The 23,804-nt window shown below is 46.4% G+C and overlaps 1 protein-coding gene across 1 annotated transcript in view; it reads left to right on the forward strand.

Moving 5' to 3' along the window:
- Positions 1 to 19,761, forward strand: part of MEPCE (methylphosphate capping enzyme) — a 55,539-nt gene extending 35,778 nt beyond the window's left edge. Inside the window, exon 4 of the mRNA XM_078670303.1 lies at positions 15,643 to 19,761. Within this exon, the coding sequence (XP_078526429.1) occupies positions 15,643 to 15,695 (53 nt within the window). The 3' untranslated portion in view covers positions 15,696 to 19,761. The remainder of the gene's footprint in view (positions 1 to 15,642) is intronic.
- The last annotated feature ends 4,043 nt before the right edge of the window (positions 19,762 to 23,804 follow it).

Here is a 23,804-nt window from a genome sequence, read left to right on the forward strand (position 1 = left end):
CCTTTCGGTGATAGTGCGCATGGGCATCAACTCCATTGTTAGGTTGTTTTTTCCACCATCGGGTTTGGACGTGTATTCCTGCGCTCTGGTTCGAAACTGTCCTCCGGGTTCCCCTCGGTGCGCAGTCCACTTACCCTCAACGGTAATATTGTATGCGTTTCCCTCTCTGCGTATCCATTCGATCAGGAAAGTCTCATCTTTGATTGAAAAAATCATGGATGGGCTTCAGGCCTAGCCCTGTCGGTCCATTCTTCTACCGATGGAATAGATCCCGTTCCAAATCTGTCCTCAGTGCCACGCCCAATACCCTTGCACCTATATCCACCAAGTCTGCAACACAGGAGCACAAGGAAGAAGATTGCAGAGCCTGTTGGTCGTTCCAATCGAAAGATTCCACATACTCCGGATATATTTAGAGACAAATCTGAACATGAAGACACAGCTGTGGAAGAAAGGGAGGCCTTCTCGGTCGCAGAATTTGATTCTGACCTAGAGATCGAATTGGAGTCCGAAGACATTCAAGCTGGACAGGTGGTCGTGAGTAGTAAAACTCCTGCATTCCATAAGCTATCTTCCACTAAACAAGGCTTCGGCACCACCTCTGCCTCCGGGCCTTGGTCAGCACCGAGACTGTTTCTGATGCCATGCCCTCTGGCCCATGCAAAAAAAACAGTTGATGGACGGAATGCTGGACAATGCAAACCTGCAACCCCAGTCACAAGAATCTGGGTTAAATCCATTTTGCTCACCTCACCACACCACCCCAGTTTGGACCCAGCCATATGCAAATCAGTCTTGACCCTGTTCCTTGTCCTCCCTGGACCGGAAACAAGCATCCTGGGACTGCTTTCAGGGCATCGCCCTTCATCAGCCAGGCTAGCTTGAATCCAATGGTGTAGTGAGCACGGGAACCTCGTCTGGGCATAACCTTCCCACTTAGGGCGACTTATGCAAAAGAAACAATTGATGGACAGAATGCTGGACAATGCAAACATTCACTCGCAGTCACAAGGATCTGGGTTAAATCCATCATTCTTTTGCTCACCACACCACCCCAGTTTGGACCCCTCTGGCCTGGCACCAAAACAAGTAGTCCAGCCTTCCGGCTCAGGATCGAGCTGAGACAGTCTTCGGACCCGAAACCTTCCGCTTCCAAGGACAAGTCCGGTTCAGCACCAAATCTTTTGGCGCCTTCATCCAAAGAAGATATTTCAGATCCCCCCAGAACCAATTTTATACATTATGAAAGACAAATTGGATCCAAAGCAGAAAAAGCTTTACATCAATCCAGACCCTGGACATATATTAGCCAAAACTCCTTCCAAAAGGAAATTTAGTTCAGAGGACACTGGATACAAGCCCCCCCCCCTCCCATCCTTAAGAAGAAAGACATTGCTACAAGTCCTATCCATCCTACTTTTCCATCCCCTCCACCATTTTCACCTCTTCCAATATTACCAGGCTCCGATCCACTACACATAGCACCACAGGGATCTCCTCTCACACAGACTGATTTAGGAGACGGCGATGATGATGATGACTGACCATATTCCTTTAACTACAGATCCGTGGGATGATGATCATATTGATCAACCTATAGATAATGATCAGGACATATACTCTGCAAAACCTTCACCTCCAGATGATAACGTTTCCTATTGAGAGCTAATTTCCAGAGCAGCAGCATATCGCAGGGTTACACTGCATAAAGAGACCTTAGATGATGATTTTTTTATTCGAGACCCTCGGGTCTTCACACAGTTAGACAGTCTCCCTATGTTAAAAGGCATGATGAGAAATGCAGGTGACATTTTTAAGGACCCTGTTGGTGCACACATTTTAACCTTGGGTTGATAAATACAAACCTTCATCCTCTGATCCTGTTTTTATTAAAGGACAGCTCCCTTCATGCTCACTAAAAGTTTCTAACACTCATAAGAGAGCAAACTCCCAGACCTCTGGAGATGCACCTCCCCCAGATAGTTTAAATTAATTGATGCACCTGGTAGGAGTGGCTGCTTAAGCCACTGTCCACTGGCGCAAGGCCTACTAGCTGGGTATGACTGGGTACACTGAGATGGGATGGAAAGCTTACTTCAATACCTCCCAGAAGAACACAAGAAAAAGGCACAAGAGCTAGTCCAAGAAGGAAAACATATATCTAATTCTTCTATTAGATGGGCTCTTGATGCTGAAGGACACTGCGGCAAATGAAGTAAACACCAGCATTCTCTTACGTCGACATGCTTGGCTTAGAATTTCAGGTTGTAAACCAGAAGTACAACAGCCATGTTACACACTCCTTTTAACAAAACAACATCTTTTTGGACCTCCGGGTTGGTGAAGCTTTAGTAGAAAATGAAAAAAGACAGACTTGGTGAAATCCATGGGAGTGCTTCAGTCTCCTACAAGCAGAGGCTCCTTTCGTTGCCCATTCTATAGAGCTTGGTCTAAAACGACATACTCAGACCCTAACACTTCTTCGTACAAGTCCAACACGCAACCCTCTTCCGGTAGAGATTTCTTAAGCAGATGGTACAGGGGAAATAATTTTAAGGGTAGAGGTATGGGCATGTCAACACGTAGCTCCCCTATCAGCAGTGAAATGCCTATGCTTCCCTCCATCATCTAACACTTGTTGGTGGAAGATCTCGACAGTTTCTCCCCATTTGGCAATCCATACAATCAGACAATTGGGTGCTAGACATCCAACATGGTTATTGCCTGGAGCTCACCAGCAATCCTCCCAACATTCCACCCCTCGCACTCAAATTGGAACACCTGCAGTTTCTCAAACGAGATGTACAAGCTCTTTTAACAAAAGAAGCGATAGAACTGGTTCCATTACAGTACCAACGTTCAGGAGTGTTCTCCATACTTTTCTAATCCCCAAGAAGAACAGCTCCTTAAGACCAATTTTATATCTAAGGACATTAAATCTGTACATACTTTCAGAACATTTCCACATGGTCACGCTTCAACAGGTCCTTCCACTGCTACAGCAAGGAGATTTTATGTCCACACTAGACTTAAGACACATACTTTCATATTCCGGTTCACGCAGCTCATCGGAAATACCTCAGATTTGTGATTACCGTAAACCACTATCAAATCAAGGTTCTCCCATTCGGAGTAACCACTGCTCCAGAGTGTTCACAAAATGTCTAGCGATAGTGGCGGCACATCTCAGAAGACAACAAATTCATGTCTTCCTATATCTGGACGACTCACACACCAAAAGTGTCTACACCACACTCAGACAACATTAGACCTACTCTACCAATTGGGTTTCACAGTCCATGCTCGGAAGACTCATCAGCCGTCACAAATGCAGTCTTATCTGGAGCGACTCTAAACTCTTGCACAGCTCTAGCCTCTCCCAATGCAGCCAGAATTTGAAATAGTCAAACTCTGTTACTATAGTTTCCGACCAATCAATACTTAGAAGACAAAACGTTCATGCAACTGCTAGGGATGATATCCTGCATTACGATAGTGCCTCACGCAAGATTGCATATACATCCTCTACAGGAGTGCTCAACACGTCCGTGGAATCAGTCTCTGGTTCAATGAACAGATCTAGTGTTGGTAGACAGCCACGCTACCCATTGCTCTCTCTGCAGTAGTGGATCACATCAAACTTATCAAAAGGGCGGCCTTTCATCAAACCTGTTCCACAAATCGTGCTAACAGCAGACGCATCCCTTGCAGGTTGGGGTGCCCATCTTCACAACTGGGCAATTCAAGGTATATGGGACAAGTACAAAGCTCTGCGCATCAGTTATCTAGAGCGTCTAGTTGTGTATCTAGCACTGAAAGCTTTTCAGTCTCGCCTCATAGAGCAAGTTGTCCTAGTCCGCGCCAACATGACCGCAATGTACTAAATACAAAAACTGGAAGAAAGGGGGTGGATGGAAGAGACACATTCTCTGCAACTGTCGCACCTCTCTCGGACCATTTGGCTTTGGGCAATTATTCACAAAGTTCCATCTTCTGGCCGAGCACCTCCCAGGAGTGGACAATCAAATTGCCGACCTCCTCAGCAGGATGCAGCAACAAATATACGAGTGGGAACTTTATCCCCAAGTTCTCCTTCCATACTTTAAACAATGGGGATTCCCACAAATAGATCTGTTTGCCACAGTGGACAACTCAAAATGCCCAAACTTCACCTTCAGTTTCCCATACCCTCTATCCAAAGGCAGTGCCCAATGGATGAATTGGTCAGTGATATTTGCCTACGCTTTTCCACTTCTCCCTCTCCTAGTTCTGGTTCGGAAGCTCAGGCAAACATCCTCACATTTATTCTAGTGGCTCCCACTTGGGCTCGTCAACCATGGTTCACGACACTTTTAGAACTGTCAGTAGTTCCCCATCGAATGCGGCCTCTCCGTTCCAGTCTTCTCACGCAGAAGAACCATGGAGAAGTCAGACATCCAAATCCCAAGGAGCTCAATCTAGCGATTTGGCCCCTGAAGTCATCGTTTGGATATCTTAACTTGTCACCTGAATGCATGACCATTCTTAAAGAAGCAAGAAAGCCTACTACCAGAGCATGCTATGCAGCTAAATGGAAACTATGTATGTATTGTAATAATAACAATATTGGTCCTCTAAATGCATCTACTCAAAATATCATTTTATCTTCTGTGTTTATAGCGTGCTGGTTTAGCCTACGCTTCCGTTTGTTTGCATCTTGCAGCAATAGCTACATATTTGTAAAACAAACAACATCTATCTCTTTTCAAGGTTCCAGTAATTGAAGCGTTTATGGAGGGCCTTAAGAGAATAATACCACCCAGGGTACCTCCAGCACCAGTTTGGAATCTGAACATTGTGCTTAGATGGGTCCACTTTTTGAGCCATTGCACAACTGTCCGCTAAAATTTCTTTAATGGAAAGTCGCCTTCCTCATTGCAATCACTTCATTAGAAGATTTGGTGAGCTACAAGCTTTAATCTTAGAATAATTCTTCCTTGAACTTCATAGACAGAGTAGTTCTTCGCACCAACCCAAAGCTCCTTCCCAAAGAAGTTTCTGCTTCCATATCAGCCAATTTGTTGAGTTGCCAGTGTTCTTTCCTCAACCTGATTCGATAGCTGAACAAGCTCTTCATATTCTTGATGTCAGAAGAGTTCTTTTGCATTACATTGAAAGAACAAAATATTTTCGCATAACCACTGTACCTCACAAAGGCAATCCCATTTCTAAATCTTGTATTGCAAAATGGATTGTTAAATGCATTCAAACCTGCCACAATAATGCTAAACAAACTTTGTCTATACCTCCTAGAGCACATTCCACTTGTAAAATAGGAGAATCTGCAGCCTTTTTAGGTAACATCCCTATAGCAGACATTGGTAAGTGTGTGGTGTGGACCATGTTGCTGCTTTACAAAACATTACGGTGTGGATGTGTTAGCACGTCAACAAACCAATGAAGGCCAAGCAGTGCTGTAAACACTTTTTAAAGAACTGCAACGCCCACTGGTTAGCCACCGCTTTGGGAGATTACTGCTATTTCAATGTCTTGCGGAGGGTGTTGAAGCAACTGGAGGCTACGGCGTTGATCTGTCGGTTTTATGGAGAGGGATGAGTCGAGTAAGATACCAAGGTTTCTGGCGTGGTCCGTGGGGGTCAGTGGGCTGCCGAGGGTGGTGGACCACCAGGTGTCGTCACGTGCTGAAGGGGGGGTTCCGAGGACAAGGCCTTCTATTTTCTCAGAGTTGAGCTTTAGGCAGCTGTTGGTCATCCAGGCCGTGACGTCCTGCATTCTTTTCTGGAAGTTGAGTCTGGCGGTGGTGGGGTCCTGGGTGAGGGAGAGGATGAGCTGGGTGTCGTTGGCGCAAGATACAATGCTGAGTCCGTGTTGTCGGACAATGGCGGTGAGGGGGGCCATGTAGACATTGAAGAGGGTCGGGCTGAGTGATGACCCCTGTGGAACCAGGCAGGTGATTTCCGGGGGGTCTGAGAGGAAGGGCAGCAGTCTGATCCTTTGGATTCTGCCCGTGAGGAATGATCGGATCCAGTCAAGGGCGGGTCTTTGTATGGCGGTGTTGTGTAGTCTGGCCACGAGTGAGCGATGGGATACGGTGTTGAATGCTGCTGATAGGTCGAGTAGGATGAAGGCTGCAGTGTGGCCTTGGTTGAGGAGGATGCGGATGTCTGGGGCAGCGAGTAGGTCGGTCTCTGTGCTGTGGTTGCTTCGGAATCCGGATTGAGACTGGTTGAGTATGGTGTAGTTTTCGATGAACCTAGTCGGTTCCGCATTGATCGCCACAGGATGCCCTTGCACACAACACTTGCATATAACAGTGTGTCAAATGTAGACACATATACATTTACAAAGAACAACAAAGCCTGAGGATAAACAAAACAATTCTTCAAGTGGCACGTGAGTAATTCAGTGTTTAATGTTCTTGTAAGCAAACAAGCCAACACGTGTTTCGTTGCAAGTGGGATTGTATTCCCGCGACTCCTCAGGGCTACGATGGAACAAATTGTCTCTTGGGAAGTCGCTCCGCCGGTGATGATTCCGACCCGGCAGGGCCCGGGACTCAAGTGGGTCGTTGTGGTAACGAGTTGTTTGAGTCCGATGTTGGCGAGGTTGTCACAGAGGGTGGGGGAGTTGGGGTCGCTAGGGTTGTCGAGGTGGAAGTTCAGGTCCCCGATTAGTATGTAGTTCATCTAGTCGATGGCATGGGGAGCGATGAGGTCGGTGATGGTTGCAGCAAAGGGGGCCGGGGGGGGGGGGGGGGTCCTGTAGGAACGGGTGCCGCAGAGTGTGGAGTTGTCGCTGGTCTGGATCTGGTAGTGCTGGTGTTAGTTCGGCGGAGGGGAAGGTTTCACTGGAGGTAGTGAGGCGGAGGGAGTTCTTGGGAATGATGGCGAGGAATTCTTCTCAATATTAAAAAATCAGGCCATCAGCAGTTCCACCTCTAGAAGACATAATCCACATACGAACCCTCAAGCTATGGTCCCTCCCTATGGTGGAAATAGGCAGGGAAAGTGTTTTACAACAGTCTAGTCAAGTTATTTCGTCTGGTCGCTCTAACACTAATGAAGAACCTCAACCTTTATACCAGGTAACCATTAATTCGCAGAGTAGTGCAATTAATAGCGAAGGAAAACTAGCTAACATAAACCCTAGGGTAGAGCCCCAAATATCACCCCAGGAAGTCAATTTCTCAAGTGATAGCGAAATTGTATCCACCAAGACTTTGGAACCTCAACAGTCTGTTACTACCTTAGCATTAAAAGACACGTCACCTAACGAGGAGCCCCAACAATCGTATCAAGAAGCTAGCAAGGCTAAAGGTAGAGTCAACAACACAAAATGTTCAATAGTCTCTTCACCCTCCGACTCTCCCCTTGTCTTGCTCTCATCCTAACCCTGATATTGACCCTCAAATGGGAACAGTCAGACGGGTGGATAGGTCGCTAGTAGATCATGATAGAGGAAGGGACACTCAGAGTGACATCACAGGGAGTGGCGGATCCGGTTCCAGGCTTAAAAATACACATACAGATACTGCAGAGATAATCAAAACTTGCCATCCGATAGGAGCACCCACACAACAACCTACTAGTATACCTCACAGATCGGACGCGGGGAAAACCAGACCCCCAACACACAAATGGGGATTTTATCAATTTCAGCTCGTAAACTTGTAAGACTTACAAAGCTATGCTATCCGCTATTAAAGATATGAAAAACCTGCTGTGCCTATCAGAAAAATGGCTTGCCAAAATTGAGGTCCTTCTGGTTAACACAAGTTAAGCACAGGTCCACCCCCATGGCAGTATCAAACAGAATTTACCGTCCACGTTCTCAACTCCACTATCTGACAAATAGTGAACTTTTATCCAGTCTATCGTCATATGAACCTACTCCTACTGCTCATAAGACAGGAGAAAATCACATCCAAACAATCAAAACAATCACAACGAATGGGGACAGAACCTCTCAGTCCAAAGTAAGAGGACTTAATGCCAACAACCTTAAAAATGGGCCCTTAATGCCTGAAGAGTCGGTCTCGGCTAGGATCAATGATCAGGAACACATGCGGTGTATGCTACTTAACTGTCGCTCAGCAAATAAACACGCGGCTGACATAGCCGACATCATTCTAAGGCATGAAGTAGAAGTTACCATCTTAACTGAAACATGGCTATCGGACTCGTCCTCGCCATGTTTAGACCTGTTAGTCCCACCAAACTACCAGATTATGAGACAGGACAGAAAGGAAGGTCGGGGTGGAGATATCGCTTGTATTCACAGATCATACATCTCCATCACAAAAATTCATGCTGACCCATTAGAGTCTTGTGAATAAATGGGCAGGTCCCTTAAATCAGCTGATAACGAAAACTGTAAACTCCATGCACTCTACCACCCCCAGGTACAAAGACCAAATTCATAGACCAGCTAATAGAAATCATTACCACCAACTCTAACTCGCAGTCTAACGATATCTTCTTAGGAGACACTAACACGCAGAACTACAGATTGTACTATGGAAAAACCTGGTCACCCAATTGGCGAGTACAGGGTTAAGTGCTGACCCTCAGTTGTGCTAACTCCTGAATGGTGCAACCAAAGGGTGCACTCAAGGGTATCCAATAATTCATTACATTAAGCCCGACTTGTATCAACTTGTATCTCAAGTCAAAATGTATGTAACTTGTTGCAGTGTGCAGCTTTAGATAGAGCTGCAAAAGAAAAAATGCCTCTGACCCAATCAATGCAGATATTTTTGTGCCTCAGTGGTCGTCTTAATTGACCCTGGGTTATTTATTTATGTTTTCATACTTTAAACCTTATCAAGGAAGAAGTTACTACCACATTATACATTAAGACATACTCCTCTGAGTTTCTTGTACAGTAGCAACTCTTGGCACAACTAATAAGAACAAGTGACATAAATACTTTTTACAAAACATACATGTATAAGATTAGTGACAAAAAAGTAACAATCAAAGAAATGTGCTTTGGAACTTGAAGCAGTCCTACTTCTTTACATGCAATAGTGTGACTATATTTGTTTTTTGTCCTCAATATACTCAAAATCAAGAGGTCCTAGAGGGGTCAGAGTTATTTAACCAACACTAAGCAAGAGCTTCAAAACATTCTGCTCAAGTAAGCCTGATTTGGTGCAAATAGAGTTCTATCGGTTGCTCTGAACCTCTCGTGTGGGGGCCAAGTAGTTTTGACCTTCAGTATGTGGGACCAGAAGGAATTATTCTTTCAAAGGTCTTCATCAGGACGGGGGTATAATTGTGTATGGCATGGAGTGCTATATGTGGCTTACGTCGTGTATTGAAGCGTAGTATTTCGGTTCTTCGATTGTACTGACTTCTGTGATTGTCTTAAATTTCGTGTCTCATAGACATCACGTTCAGGGTCTCGTTTCTTCAGAGTTCCGGTTCTTCTCTTTTGGCAGAATGTCTCCTTCGCGGGTCTTTTGATCTTATCCAGCTTAAAATACTTGGTTGCCTTTAAAACTCCTGTACATACCTTCCTGGGCACACATAGAGCCTGCTCCACCAGACAGATCTTATCCCTCCTGAAGAGATGTGCGAGTGATTCGCAGGAAGGAGAACATTGACTGAGTGCAGGAAGCCACTTGGGTGTTGGTCCCAAAAGGCAGTCTTCAAATGTGAAGCCACCTTTGAAGGTCAGGTATGTAACACCAGGGGGGGGTGCTACCCCATTGTTGAGTTAGACGGGCTGGCATGGGAGGCAGAGAGGGGAAACCAGTTGCCAAAACGGTTTCCCATGGGGAGGGTAGCCCTGAGGTATTCACACCCCAGGGAGGGGATAGGGAGGTCTGAACATCTAGAGAGGAGGCTCTCCATTCTAGAAGTAGGCAGAATGGTGCATCCTGGGATAGTCAGATGCCACACTCCACAGGAAGTGGTCACCAGGTGGGAGGGAACCTGGTAGCCCTTTGGCTACTAAGTACATTCTGCCTTGAGGGCCCGTTGCAAGCATAAAGAGGGAATCCCTGGCACCCAGACGTCAGATCTCAACTGACTTGTAAGGACTGCCCTGCTGCACCGAGTTGCCAGCAAAGAGAGGCTGCATCGACTAACACTGCACCTGGCCACTAGCTAAGAGAGGGACTGCTGTTGCATCCTTAGAGCATCTTCAGCATCCTTCATTTCTTGTATTGGGGCCACTCCATAGGAGTCCACTGCAATGTGGATAAGTGCCTGGAACTGAAGGACTGTTTCTTCTGTGAAGGTAACTGTTCTTGAGGATCGAGCTGGGCCCCCTGACTAGCTCCTTGCCGGAATCTGTCACCCGAAGTACCTGTAATTGACCACATTGACATATACCTACATTTTCCTTGAAAATATTTCTGTGTCTACTTCGCCGACTTTGCCACGGCCTGTTTGCTGTGAGTGATGTTGATTTGATTTATTATTTCTTGTAAAATCTAGATCTCTGGAACCCCCTCTGGTGGCTCTTTTTTAGGTCTCGCCTGTTCGCGCTGTCGCCAGCGAGACTTATTGTGATTGTGTTTCCTCTCATGCGGTACAGACCGGGGCACGAGCCGATCAGGGTCTGTGGACGCGCTTGTGAAGACACGCGCCTGCTTCTAAAGACTTTCTTCTAAAGTGTGTACAGCTGGTTTTTTTTGTAAACATAGTGCGTTACTTTGTTTTCTTGCACACGTTTATCTTTTCTGCAGGTTTATCTTTTCTTTGATCTTTTAGTGAGTGAAGTGGCAAGCAACCAAAACAGCAGCACGCATTTACACGTAAAAACTGAATGAAAAAGTAAAATCAGTTTAAATGATGTAAAATTTGTCAAGCTTGCAGAACAAACCTGCATGCAGCAAACAACGACAAGAAGAGTGAGGGAAGAAACGTTTAACTCCAATCCCATTAGAAAACATGGGTGTTCGTGGTGAGCGCGAAGACTGACTCTGAGACCCCCCCCTCTGCTGAGGTCTAAACTCGTCCAGAGGGGATCATCATCACTGATGAGCTCTGATAGAATGGAGGGGACGCCTGTCCGGACTCTAAAGGCCACCTTCATCTGTTAACAGCCAGGGCAACCCCCCTCCAGGGCACACTCCCTCCTCCGACCCCTCCCCTTCGACCTCCCCCCAGCGGTTCCTATCACGAGCCCCCTCCCGCCTCTGGGGGGTCCTGCTGGGGGTTCATGAGGACTCAAGCCCCATGGCACGGTGCCACCCTCCAGTCCTGATTTTCATACACATAAATTATTGTGGCCATTGGTAAACCACTGTCAAACTGGTTCTGTACAGCAAGCAAAGCAGGCTTAAGATGCAGACTTTTCGATTTTCTAGGGGGAGAGGATGTAGCCATACGGCTAGGGTGGTCGACCTCAAAGCTGGTAACCCGATTCGAGTCTCGGCAGCGACGCTCATCATCCTGCGATTCTAGCCAAATCACTTAATCTGTGCCTAGCAAAACAAGCATTTGCAATTCAATAGGTCTTGCATTTAGGCTAGTTTAAGCTATAGTCATTGTAAATAATAGTGTCTTTTATTTATGTTTTAAAAACAAAAACAAAACTAAAAGGCATTGTCATTTACAATGTCAATAGCTCAAACTTGCATAAATGCGAGACCTATTGCATTCCAAATGCTGGTTGTTCTGGTGTCTAAATCCTTATAAGGATAGTCTATTTTTATAAATTGGTGACAGATTTCTTGAGTATTGTGTCGATTTCTTCTCAATGTTGTTGTGCTGTTGTAAGGAAGTGGCTCTGTATGTACTGGGCCAAAGTAAGGTACAATGTGCACAGAGTCCACAGTCCCCAGAGGTTTGGCTGAGGCTAAAGTTGGATATAACCGCACTCTCTAAAGTTGTAGCTTGGTCGAGCAGTAAGGCAGTATCAGAGGACAGTGTAAAGCATTTGTTGTACACACTCAATAACTGAACTCTAGTCCAATTGTTTTGTATCAAAAGTTGTTTTTATTTTAGAACCAACCAGGTATTAAAATATACTTTCTCAGAATGAGTTACTTTACTTCAATACTTTTCAAATAGGCAATAGACTTTTACAATAGTTACAGTTTGTTGCAATAGGCAACACAATTTCAAACACAATGCAACATTGAGCTCAATGGGAATTTCTATTTAAATGCAATTAGTTACTTTGTAGGTTACTTTTCTAACCTCCGGACTGGTTCCTAGATTCAGTCCTGGGACATGTCCTGTAAACAGTTAAGTAAAAGCGTTTTTGTTACAGTGGTGATTTTTAAGGAATATTATTGAATTTTGAAAGTTGGCAAACTTTTTCACATAGAATCACCAATGTTATCCTATGGGAGGAAATTCGCTTAGCAGGTAAGTAGTGTCCTGATTACCTTTTCTAACTCCGTGTTGGATCCTGGATCCAGCACTGGTGCATCTCCTGTAAACAGTTGAAAGAATGCGTTTAAGTCCAACAGGAATAAGGAATAATTGTAGTTTCTGAAAATCGACACAAACTTTTCTGATGAAAACCAGACAATGGATTCCTATGGAAGGAAATTCAAGTTACTGGTAAGTACGGTTAAAATTACTTTTCAGTGTCAGTGCTGGGCTAAAAGATGCAGCACCGGGTTCTCTCCTGATAACAGTGGAGTAAATCGGAATTCGTTGTTCGGCTGATTTTAGATGAATATTTGAAAGTTCCAGAACTCCACACTTGAATGAATTTTCAAGTGAAACCAGTCAATGTTCTCCTATTGAAGGAAAGTGAATTATCAGCTTTTCGGTAAGTACTCGACTGGCAGAGTTAAGGTTCTGGGCATAGCCTCGGGGGTCTCCCAGGGTCAGGTAGGTACAGTTGGCACACCCTCAGCGGCACTGGGGTAGCCGGGTGCAGAGGTAGTTAGGCCCAATGTTATCCAATGAGAGGCAGGGGGCCTTCGGTTGGTGGCTACTGATAAGCAGGCCACTCGGCTGTGGGAGCTGGGCTCCTGGTCACTTGCTCATGGTAAATGGGGAAGTAGATTAGGACAAAGGTTGCACTTCCAGGGCACTCGGGCGGCTGGGTGAAGGGGGCTTTTGAGCCGTTGAGCGCTCAATTTTATTCAATGGAGATCTTGGAAAGTGGACAAAGGCTGCAGGCATGGGGACGGAGGATCTTCAGCAGCAACCAACACTTTGAGGGGTAAGTTGGGATCTTGTAGGATAGGTAGGCACCCCGGAGTTGGGCACAGGGGGCCGGAGGGCGCCGGGTGCAGGAGTGTCTTGACGTCTGGAAATCTTACTGTCTGCTGGTTGCAGTTGGATGGGTCCCTTGTTCTGAGGCTGCAGGCGTCGTCGGGGTTGTCCAGGAGGGTCCTTTGGCACTGGATTCCAGGTCAGAATCGCCAGGGGGGATGTCCTCGGGGTCTTTGTTCACTCAGGCACAGGCACAGGCCGGGCTCAGCGGGTGCAGAGTGTGCTGGATTCAAGGTTCCTGGCTGGCACCAGGGGTATTACTGTTTGAGCAGAACCACTGTTCATGGGAGTCCCTTTCTCTAAGAGAGTCAAGGCAGGCAGGTCCTCCGGGGTTCTCGAGGTTGCTGTCCGCAGGAGACGCCGGGATTTAGCAGGAGCAGTTTCAAGGATCAACAGGCCTGTAGGGATGGGACCAAGTCAGTTGGTGTCGTCCTCTTGTTAGTAGCTGCACAACAAGTAGTCTTCTTCTTGGTCTTTCTTGTGTCGCAATCGGGATCTGAGGAAGGAAGGTTCAGGGTGCCCCTAAATACTAAATTTAGGGGCATTACAGGTAGTGGAAGGGCAAGGACCTATTGGTCCCTGTCATGGGGTGAGTACACCCCCTATCCTGCTCCTCTCCTGTGGGAGGGGGGCAGGAGCCTATCTCTGATTGGGCATGGCTCCCCATCCTCAAGATGGCCGGAGCCTTAAGTTGTGCTTCACCTCTCCCACCTGAGGGATGGAGTTGGCACAGGCTGGCACACCCCCTTTCCTCACGCAGGGTTTCCCACCAGTCTTCCCGGCTGAGTGGGGGTCCGAACCCGTGGGGGCCAGTTGCCTTCAAGCTTCCCCCTGCCCATCCTGGGGGAGGAGACCTAGCACCTCGCCCAGGGTGTGCAATGTTGCAGGCCCAGGAAAGCGGGGGCTCTACACCCAGGAGTCCAGCAACATGTCTGCTGTGTGGCAGCCTAGGCAGCTTCTCAGACAAGACGTGGATAGTAGGTTAGGTTTCAGGGAGCATCTCTAAGATGCCCTCTGTAGTGCATTTTACATTAAATCCCACACTGGAATCAGTGTGGGTTTAATGTGCTGAGAAGTTTGATATCAAACTTCAGTCTTCGATGTAGCCCTCTGCTTCTCAAGGCAATAAAGTAAAAAAAATATGCCCTATCCTAACCTAAGAAAGGAAGTTGGGTATGTGGACAAACTGTTCACAAGAATCTATAAAACCACCCTGCGCCTTCCAAAAAGTGCATCTCCTGCCCAAGTGAGATTAGAATACAACATCACAAAGCAGCGCTGGGCCAGTCTCTGCCGTTTTCTTAACTTCTGCTTCCGGCTCAAATGGGCGCCCTCCAAATCCATGCGTGCTATAATTTGGACCAAACTGATGCAACCTAGACAACGGTGCAGAGGGACTTCACTTACCGCAGCGTAAACGCCTTTCCCAGCAAGTATTGAAGTGACATTCTCCACGGCCAAACATATGTCTACATTAGAAGATAAGGCAGCTCTGCAGACGCGCCCATGCGTTGTCAGTGATGAGCTCGTACTCTTTGAACAAAGCAACAGTACTATATATAACCTGCACCTATCCAGCCTGATTAAAACCTGCCTTGTGGCTCTAAGAATGGGCGAGTGGAGTTTCTTAAATCACCTACCGGCTTGGCAGAAGGGTTTGGGTAGTGGCGAATTTAACAACGTACATTCCCTTACCAAACGTGCCTTTATGACAAATGCGAGGTAATTGAATGTGTGGTTAAGTCTCATTCGGGGTTCAGGCTGCGTTGTAGAGGCTCACGTGGTTTAACCATGCAGGTCTCCATCCTACAACCTTTAAAAAGGTTTGTAGAATGTTAGTTCTAACCTCTTTTGAATTAGTGACCGTCTTAATATAATTGGAGATTTTTTTCAGATGGGCTGCAAAGTAAATTTTTTTGTTGAAATATATGAATGGTCTACAAGAAGAAGTTGCGCACATATACACATTTAGCAAAGTGCTCGGAGTTCAGTGGTTATGGCTTTGAACATCCCCCCCGTAAAGAGAAGTAAGATTGCAGGTAAGAAACTTTTCCTTAAGCACTGAAACCTTTGCTTGTTGATGGATAGTTTCACAGCGGGCTGCTGGGGAACCAGAAAGTAGCTGCACTTGTTGATTTATTGGCTGTCAGCAGGCTTGGGCGTAGGGGAGGGGAGTACCTCTGCTTGCTGATGTACTGGTTCGGAGGCTCCGCGGACAGGGTTGAGGGAGGGCTTGTATTGTCGGTATTAGTAAGGTGATCCTTTCTTGGGCTGTGGCCACCCCTGCTCCTGGTCTGGAGGGAGCCTTATGCTTCTGAAAACCAGGGTGGATCACTCACCCTTGCCTGTGCTAGTACACATCCCTCCTTATTCTCAGTGGATCACAGGGGATCTTAATTGCATTGACCCAATTTTTGAAAACTTTCTGATTTGGTGTTTCTTGTCCTTACAGGATTTCAACGTCCAATCTATCTCTTCCACAAGAGCCATTCTTCCTTCAAGTAACCCGCTGGAGACCGGATGCAAAGAAAATGGCGTTTCAGCTGCAGTCCAGTCGGTTCAGCTGCTGGAATGCAGGGTTCTGTGCACATGGATACCCGGATGTCTTGCCGTGGGAATGTGTTTCCAAGAGCTCTTCACTCCGGGTGGACCAGATATTTGCATCCCCCTTGACTGGTATATGCTCGGCAAGGGCATCCGATCGGACTCTGGGCAGTCTGTTTACAATGGCCATTCGACTCCCCATCAACTGTCACATACGTCATCATCTACTGTTATTAAACTTTGATGGAAGGGGTGTGGAGCTGCAGTTTTTCTTGACTGTAAATTGACCTATAAAACTTATTTTATACAGAAATTTGAAATGCTTGTCATTCAAGGCTGTTAAAGGAAACTACTGCTTGCTGTCATCTGCAAACTGCCACTTACCTTCCCAGGCTGGAATCCTGTCGCGTGGACTTTTGAACCCCTGCTGTGTGAAAACATGAAAGGGGCAGAGCATATTCTCCCCTCCAGGCCTCGCCCCTCCCCACTCACGGATGTTAAATTCATGACTGGTGCTGGCACTAAAAGCTTCCAATTCCCTCTGACTATTCATGTTTGAGAACCCAGAATGGAAATGTGTGGGCTGCTTCCACAGCTTGAGAGCAAGAACTAAATGGCATATGGGCATCCTTGTTGGCAAATTAGTTTCAGTATTTTTCCCCATATTATTTTCCAATAACCACATTCTTCTTCCTACATACACCCTTCCCAATGTATTTATGTTGTGGCTAAAATCTGTAATTCCATGTTCCTTTTTTGGCATCTACTGTTAATTGACTAAAATGTATATCTGGTAACTGACGCAATCATTCTACGTTCTTTGCTAACCCTAGTTTTGCACGACACCCTGAGCATTGTTATTTACCCGTGGATCCAGCTGTCTTCAAATTATTAGGGGGAACAGGTGCACCAAATATGTTTTATCATAAAACCCGCCTAGGTGACTTTTCAGAAGTGAAGCAGGCCTTAAGTGATGCCACGTAATCTGCGAATTACAGCGGTTGAAGCCGTTGTACAACTCTACTTTATCCTAAATCTTGTACTTTAGGGAGACCGATTGAAGCTGGTATTCAAACCCTCTTTCTATTGGAGCCAGCTGTTTGGGAATGGCAGATGTTTAAGATGTCATATTTGCTTCTAAATCAGTTTGTCAGGATTTTTAGGAAACGCAGCTAGCCCCAACACTTCTCAACACCATCGCAGGGAATTTTGGGGCCTGAAACTGCTCATTGAATTTTTCTAGCCTAAAAGGCTTTGCTATTTACATAATTATGCACAAATTCATGGTGCAAATAAGTAGATGAATTTGCCTTAGTTTTTTGTTTTAATTTGGTTTCACCTTAATTTTGAGTCCTTTTCAGTTCAATCACCATATACCTTAATTTTCTGTTTGTTCAATTTGGTAACACCTGTGTAATGAGCGTCACATTCTTCTAGTAGTTTTGCATTTGCCCTCTAAATAGACAGTGCCCTTGTCTGGTAAAAGCTCTACATGTCCCTTAACATTATGCATTTTCTGAAATCCATGATTACCCAACTGCCAGGTTTACAGAAAAGTGGCATCCCAATACGTTGTGGAATCTTTTTGTGCCATAGGACATGGGCAGCTGATCCTAACTTGTGGTCTGATCTTGGCCCCTGTGGTCTGATCTTGGCCCCTGTGGTCTGATCTTGGCCCCTGTGGTCTGATCTTGGCCCCTGTGGTCTGATCTTGGCCCCCTGTGGTCTGATCTTGGCCCCCTGTGGTCTGATCTTGGCCCCCTGTGGTCTGATCTTGGCCCCTGTGGTCTGGTCTTGGCCCCTGTGGTCTGATCTTGGCCCCCTGTGGTCTGATCTTGGCCCCCTGTGGTCTGATCTTGGCCCCCTGTGGTCTGATCTTGGCCCCTGTGGTCTGATCTTGGCCCCTGTGGTCTGATCTTGGCCCCTGTGGTCTGATCTTGGCCCCCTGTGGTCTGATCTTGGCCCCTGTGGTCTGATCTTGGCCCCTGTGGTCTGATCTTGGCCCCCTGTGGTCTGATCTTGGCCCCCTGTGGTCTGATCTTGGCCCCCTGTGGTCTGATCTTGGCCCCCTGTGGTCTGATCTTGGCCCCCTGTGGTCTGATCTTGGCCCCCTGTGGTCTGATCTTGGCCCCCTGTGGTCTGATCTTGGCCCCTGTGGTCTGATCTTGGCCCCTGTGGTCTGATCTTGGCCCCTGTGGTCTGATCTTGGTGTCTGCCTGTTCATTGTTCAGAATGTAACTGATAAACTAATCCCCTTTTCCTTCTCGTACTGCCCTACTTCTTCCTCTGGATGGACTCGGTCCACAGTCCTCCTTTTTGGTGCTGTTATCACAATGGAGATTTCCAGGAACTGCATTGATTGCTAAATAGGAATTGCATAATGCTCGGTTGGTCCGTCATCTTCTGACCTACATCCTTAGTGCCGGTTTTCCTTTTCTTAGGATAGTGGTAGCAGGAGTAGGACATGGAGCAGTTTTCAGACCTCTCAAGGGCATTTCAGTCAAAACCCATGTTGCAGCCACCTTTATTTATTTTTTAATATATTACATTTGTTTAGCAGCGCCAAGGACTGGAATGTCAAAAAGAAAGCCCAGCACTGCTTCCTGCACCAGTGGGTCAAAGAAAGCAGACCAGTATACACTAGAGGTGCTTATATCTACAGTCTGTTGAAGGTTAATGTATTAAACAAGGACCCAAGGTGATCCATCTAGTTGCTGTTCAATATAGGCTTACTATTATTTAGTCTTGACATTCTATTGGTGCTAAACACGTAAAAAAGATGCTAGCAATTTCCTTCATATTAAACTAGGACAGAATGATAAATTACTTTTTGTTTCCTCATAAACATCCAGAAATGATTTAATTTTTCAGTATTTATGTACTCCAAACAGCATTTTGTGGTCCGTTAGTAATTAGGTTCCATCATAGATGCGCCTGAAATTTATACTAAGGGTTGCCTAGTGTAAAAGCCAGAAGGGAAATTGAAGGGGTGGATTGCACCCTAGTTGTCGGGATGTCCTTTCACTACAAATCACATCCGAATGGACAAAAAATTCCAGAACTAAATATTGTCTTGGTAACCATTTAGATTTTTCACCTTCTGCACCCAAGGGCTCTAGTATGGTTTGGTGCAGTTAGGTAACCAGAATATTTTTTTTATTTTTTATATACATATAATTTGTGGCTTTACACTGATGGAAAGGTAAACTGCCACATTTCTAGTGCTGCGGAGTCAGTTTGTCCTTCCACTAGAATCCCTCTTGAATCTTGAGCTGGGCCGAACCTGTTCATTTACCACAGTCTGATTTGTCTGTAGAGTGTCCATATCCATCCCAAAGAGAGGACTTGAAGATCTATTCAAAAACTACAGGGGAGTTGTAATAAATTCCATTTATATTAAGTTTGTGCTTAAACATTTTTTTTTTTGTTTTTGTTGCTGTTCTCCTTTTGGAAACCAGTCTGGGTAGGAGCAACATTCTCGTGGAAATCGCAGCCGAAAATTCCACAAAATGTGTTGTAGCTGGAGTCAGGTGGTTTCAGTTCATCTTCAACATAGGGCAGTAAAGGATACCTATTACTGTTTCTCTTAGGAAGCATAAGGCATAACAAAATGTTTCCTGCTGTAATAATAGATCCTGCTTATTTTGTATACTTCTGGTTGGTCTGCGCTTGTTACAGATCCAGTTGTATCTTTGACAGGTGCTTCACTGCAGCTTCCAAATGGCCTCTTTTCAGTTTTTTATTTTTATTATTGCTTTAAAAAAAAAGAGCATCCACGTTTCAGTGGACAGCAATTGTCAATCGAAAATTCAGATATTTAAGATGATTATTAAGTGTTTAACTTTCATACAATTTGTAAATGATTGTTTTATAACAAAAGAAAAAAGCTGCAAAAAACAAATGTCAAACATACAGTTGTCTTATTTTTCATCCCCTTATATTTGCAGAATGTGAGACTGGCTTCTTTTGTTTGGAAAGGGGCATGGGTGAGGCGCTTGCAACTGAAAATAAATGGACTTTACAATTACTTTAGCTTTGAGTTTTTGTTTTTAATGGAATTTATTATGTGGTTATCTTCAGCTAGCAATGCCTTCATTCTGTTTAATTTATTGTTTTAGGGGTGAAAACAGCCGGGTGCCAGAAGACTTGACAGTTTAGGATTGATCTTGTAAATGTAAATGTAAATGTAGTTGAGCTTATATAGCGCACAGCTACCCGCAGTGGGTTTCCCGGCGCTTGCTTAGGGAACCCTTCCTGGTATTCCCCTGTGAGATAGCAGGGTATCCACAAGGTGAAAGTCAGGCATCCCGCCGCGAGGGGCCGTTGTGGAGATTAAGCAAGCTATTGCCCAGAGTCGCAGAGTGTGAACCCGTGAGTCGAGGAGGCACCGGGGCGAGAATTATCGAGTCTGTGGAATTTTTAGCCCAAGACCCGCCGAGGCGGGAATTGAACCCTGGTCCAGGACCGATCTCAGCTTCCGGGTCTGCTGCCTCTAACCCCTGAGCCACACTTCTCCACTTCTGAGTGTGAGCGGCTGTGCTCCCAGCCAGCTCATCTGTTCAGTAGCACAGCCACCTCATTTGAACGAACCCAAGTGTACGCCAATGGAATGGAAGCTTGAGCTCTCCTACTTGCTCTAGAGGCTGCCATAGCTCCGATTTGTACCACATGTCTTATGCGAGGGAATCACCTGGCAGAGCTCTTGATCAAATGCTGTACCAGGGAGATCTTTGTACCCAAAACCTAACTGTCACCATGGCCTACAGAGAAGAAATCCCTTTTCAAACCTTGTTCAAGTGGATTTACATTTAATGATCCTCTTTTTCAGTGTATCTATTGCCTTTATCCAAATCATAAGGCAGCTAAATGTGATAAATGTAAAACTTTCATAATTAGGACCATTAAGGACCGAGAAAGGAGGTTGGCATTGTATATGATGGCGATGGAGAATTTTCCTCCTCCTAAAGGAGTTACCCCCTCTTGGCAAGATTCTGTGAAAAGTGCTCCGCCTAGCACTTCTATGACTGCAGCACAGAAAAGGAGTCTATGCAGTTTCCTGAAATTGATTTGTTTGGTACAGTGCTCCAGCGTTGGCAGTCAGCTAGGCCTCTCTTGAGGCAACTCCATTGGCTCCCGATTCAACACCGGGTTACATTCAAATTGGCCTGTATAATTTTTAAATCCCTACACGCTCGCAGTCCTAAATTCATTCAGAAACTTCTGCTCAGATACACCCCCTCTCGCAGCCTTCGGTCTACTTCCCAAATTCTCTTGATAGTTCCTCGTTATAAGCTTTCACGCAAGGGAGGCCGCAGGTTCGCTTCCCTTGCTCCCAAGTTGTGGAACTCTCTTCCCTTTGAAATTCGTTCCTGCACCGCTCTCCTCTCATTTAGGAAGCTTTTAAAGACATGGCTGTTCACCCAGGCTACGGCCTAAGGAATGATGGGCTCCTTAGTAGAGTTAGTGTCCTGTAGGTTAGCGCCATGAAACCCTTGGGTGTGCGAGCGCTTTATAAAACTTTGATAAGTGCTTGTAGCCACCTCTTCTGTTATTAAACATGGACAATGAAAACATTCATCTGAGGGATTGTAATCTATGCAAAATATAGTGCATATGAGGGTCAACCTATAATTAAACATGAGAAATCTTCGAAACTACAGCAGTCAACCGCAATATTGATGACTAGACCAAAATGATGGTCTACATCGTCTAACCAGTAGAGATCGACACCAATCCCATAGACTTTCACACCCTCGACCCCATCTTCGCAGGAGGGAACAACATCCACATTTCCACACCACACAACCCCCTTGGACGGATCACCACTGCATACATTTCAACATGGACAAACCCACGCTGTCCAAACCGGCACCGCACCCTCCACGAAGGAACTGGAGCAAAGTCACAGGGGCAGCTCGACACCACCCTCAACCGCGACGTCCACACCGTCAGATGCCAACCTCGCACGCAGCCAAAGAAATCCACAGATGACCATCCAACTGCGCAGACGAGCTCGCACCCCTATGTATCCCTGAGAGACAGCGCACCAGGAAGCCACTTGGTTCACCGCTGACCTCCAGGAATCCAGGCACCTACAGACGTCTCGAAGAACTGGAGAAACAACAAAACATTAGAAGACCGCACCACCTACAAGAACGCCATGACTGAATACCACCAATGCATCAGATCCACTAAAAGGACCGTTATCCAGAACAAGATCCTCAGCAACTCCAAACAACTTTTCAGCGTCATCCAAGAATTCACCAAGCCCCCCAGCGAGACCAGACATCACCCCTTCCCAGGACCTCTACAACAAGCTCGGATCCTTCTTCCATCTGAAAATCAAGGGCCTCTACGATCATTTCAACAAACGGACTGGAAACCAGACTCCGAAACCTTCTCCCCCTCCAGCAACGCCAGCCAACCCACCTTCTCATCCTGGACCCCAGTCACCACTGAAGACACCTTGTCGACCATGAAAGGCATCCACTCAGGAGCCCCCATGGACCCATGCCGCCATTGTCCCAAACTGCAACGCCACCTTCAAGATTGGTATCTTTCCTGAAGACTAGAAACGCGCAGAAGTCAAACCACTGCTCAAGAAGCTCTCAGCAGATCCCACAGACCTAAAAAACTACTGACCCATCTCCCTCTTTCCCTTCGCAGCCAAATACACAGAGAAGATCGTCAATATACAAATAACCAAAATCATCGACGAAAACTCCATCCTCCACCCAATCCAGATTCCACTGCACCGAGACTGCTCTACACGCCGCCGGTCTACTCGCTGCCACAGATGACATATGCACCCTCCTCGACCAAGGTCACACTGCAGCCTCATCCTACGCGACCTCTCGGCAACGTTCAACACAGTCTCCCACAGCACACTTGCAGCCAGACTCCACGCGCCGGCATACAAGGTACAGCCCTCAACTGGATCCGCTCATTTCTCACCGGCAGAACCCAAAGAATCAGACTGCCACCCTTCCATTCAGAACCCAGGGAAATCCACTGCAGAGTACCCCAAGGATCGTTGCTCAGCACCACGCTTTTCAACATCTACATGGCCCCTCTCGCCACCATCGTCAGACAGCATGGACTCAGCATAGTATCATACGCCAACGACACCCAGCTCGTTCTCTCCATCACCAATGACCTGATCACCACCAGACTCCACTTCCAGGAAGGAATGAAGGACTTCGCATCCTGGATGAACAGCAGCTGCCTGAAGCTCAACTCTGACCCTCCCCCTCCGCATGGAACACCAGGTGGCCATCCTCCCTCATCAGCCCTCCCCCATCCCCTCGGACCATGCCTGAAACCTCGGCCTCATACTGCCCTCCTCCCTCTCCATGACCTGACGGACTCCTGTCTGTGGGAGGATTTCGGAAGCAGCAGGACACGCAGCTCCATTCTCCCAATTCAGGCTCATTCATGTAGCCTTTACTAACCAATAACCGGCCCAACTCTTCCCTTCTAATAATAGGACAAGTGGACCTTTGATTTGAGGCATATTAATTAAGTCCCCTTTGAGCAAACAACGGCTGCGTAGTCTGATCCCTGACCGGATGCAACTCGTTGCACTGTGCAGATCGCGCAAAGGCAGAGTGACCCCCAGTCGCATGGCTCTCCATAATTGATTCACTCAGCCCTTTCATACGGTCTCCTTGTAAGCGAACGACTCGAATTGGATACAGCTTTAGCACTCCGTGCTTCACTTATATGCCCCCTGTGGCTGATTTATTTCAATCTTATACTTTCCTTGGCCTCTACCCTGCTCTCAATTCAACTTGCTCACTATTTCGATGTCCTGCGGCCTAACACCTCTGCTTGGGCAGACTCCTGGTGGCCCACACCGACTGACCTTGCACGAAACCTCTGCATCATACTGGACTCTTCTCTCACCATGAACCACCAGGTCAATGCCATCACCTCGTCATGCTTCCACACTCTGCCTGCTTCAGATGGATACCCACTGAGCACAGGAAAACAGTCACCCAAGCACTCGTCAGCAGCAGACTTGACTACGGCAGCACACTCTACTCAGCAGGCACCACCGAAGCTTCAGAA

The sequence above is a fragment of the Lissotriton helveticus genome, chromosome 12, assembly GCF_964261635.1.
Source record: "Lissotriton helveticus chromosome 12, aLisHel1.1, whole genome shotgun sequence".
Taxonomy (NCBI): domain Eukaryota; kingdom Metazoa; phylum Chordata; class Amphibia; order Caudata; family Salamandridae; genus Lissotriton; species Lissotriton helveticus.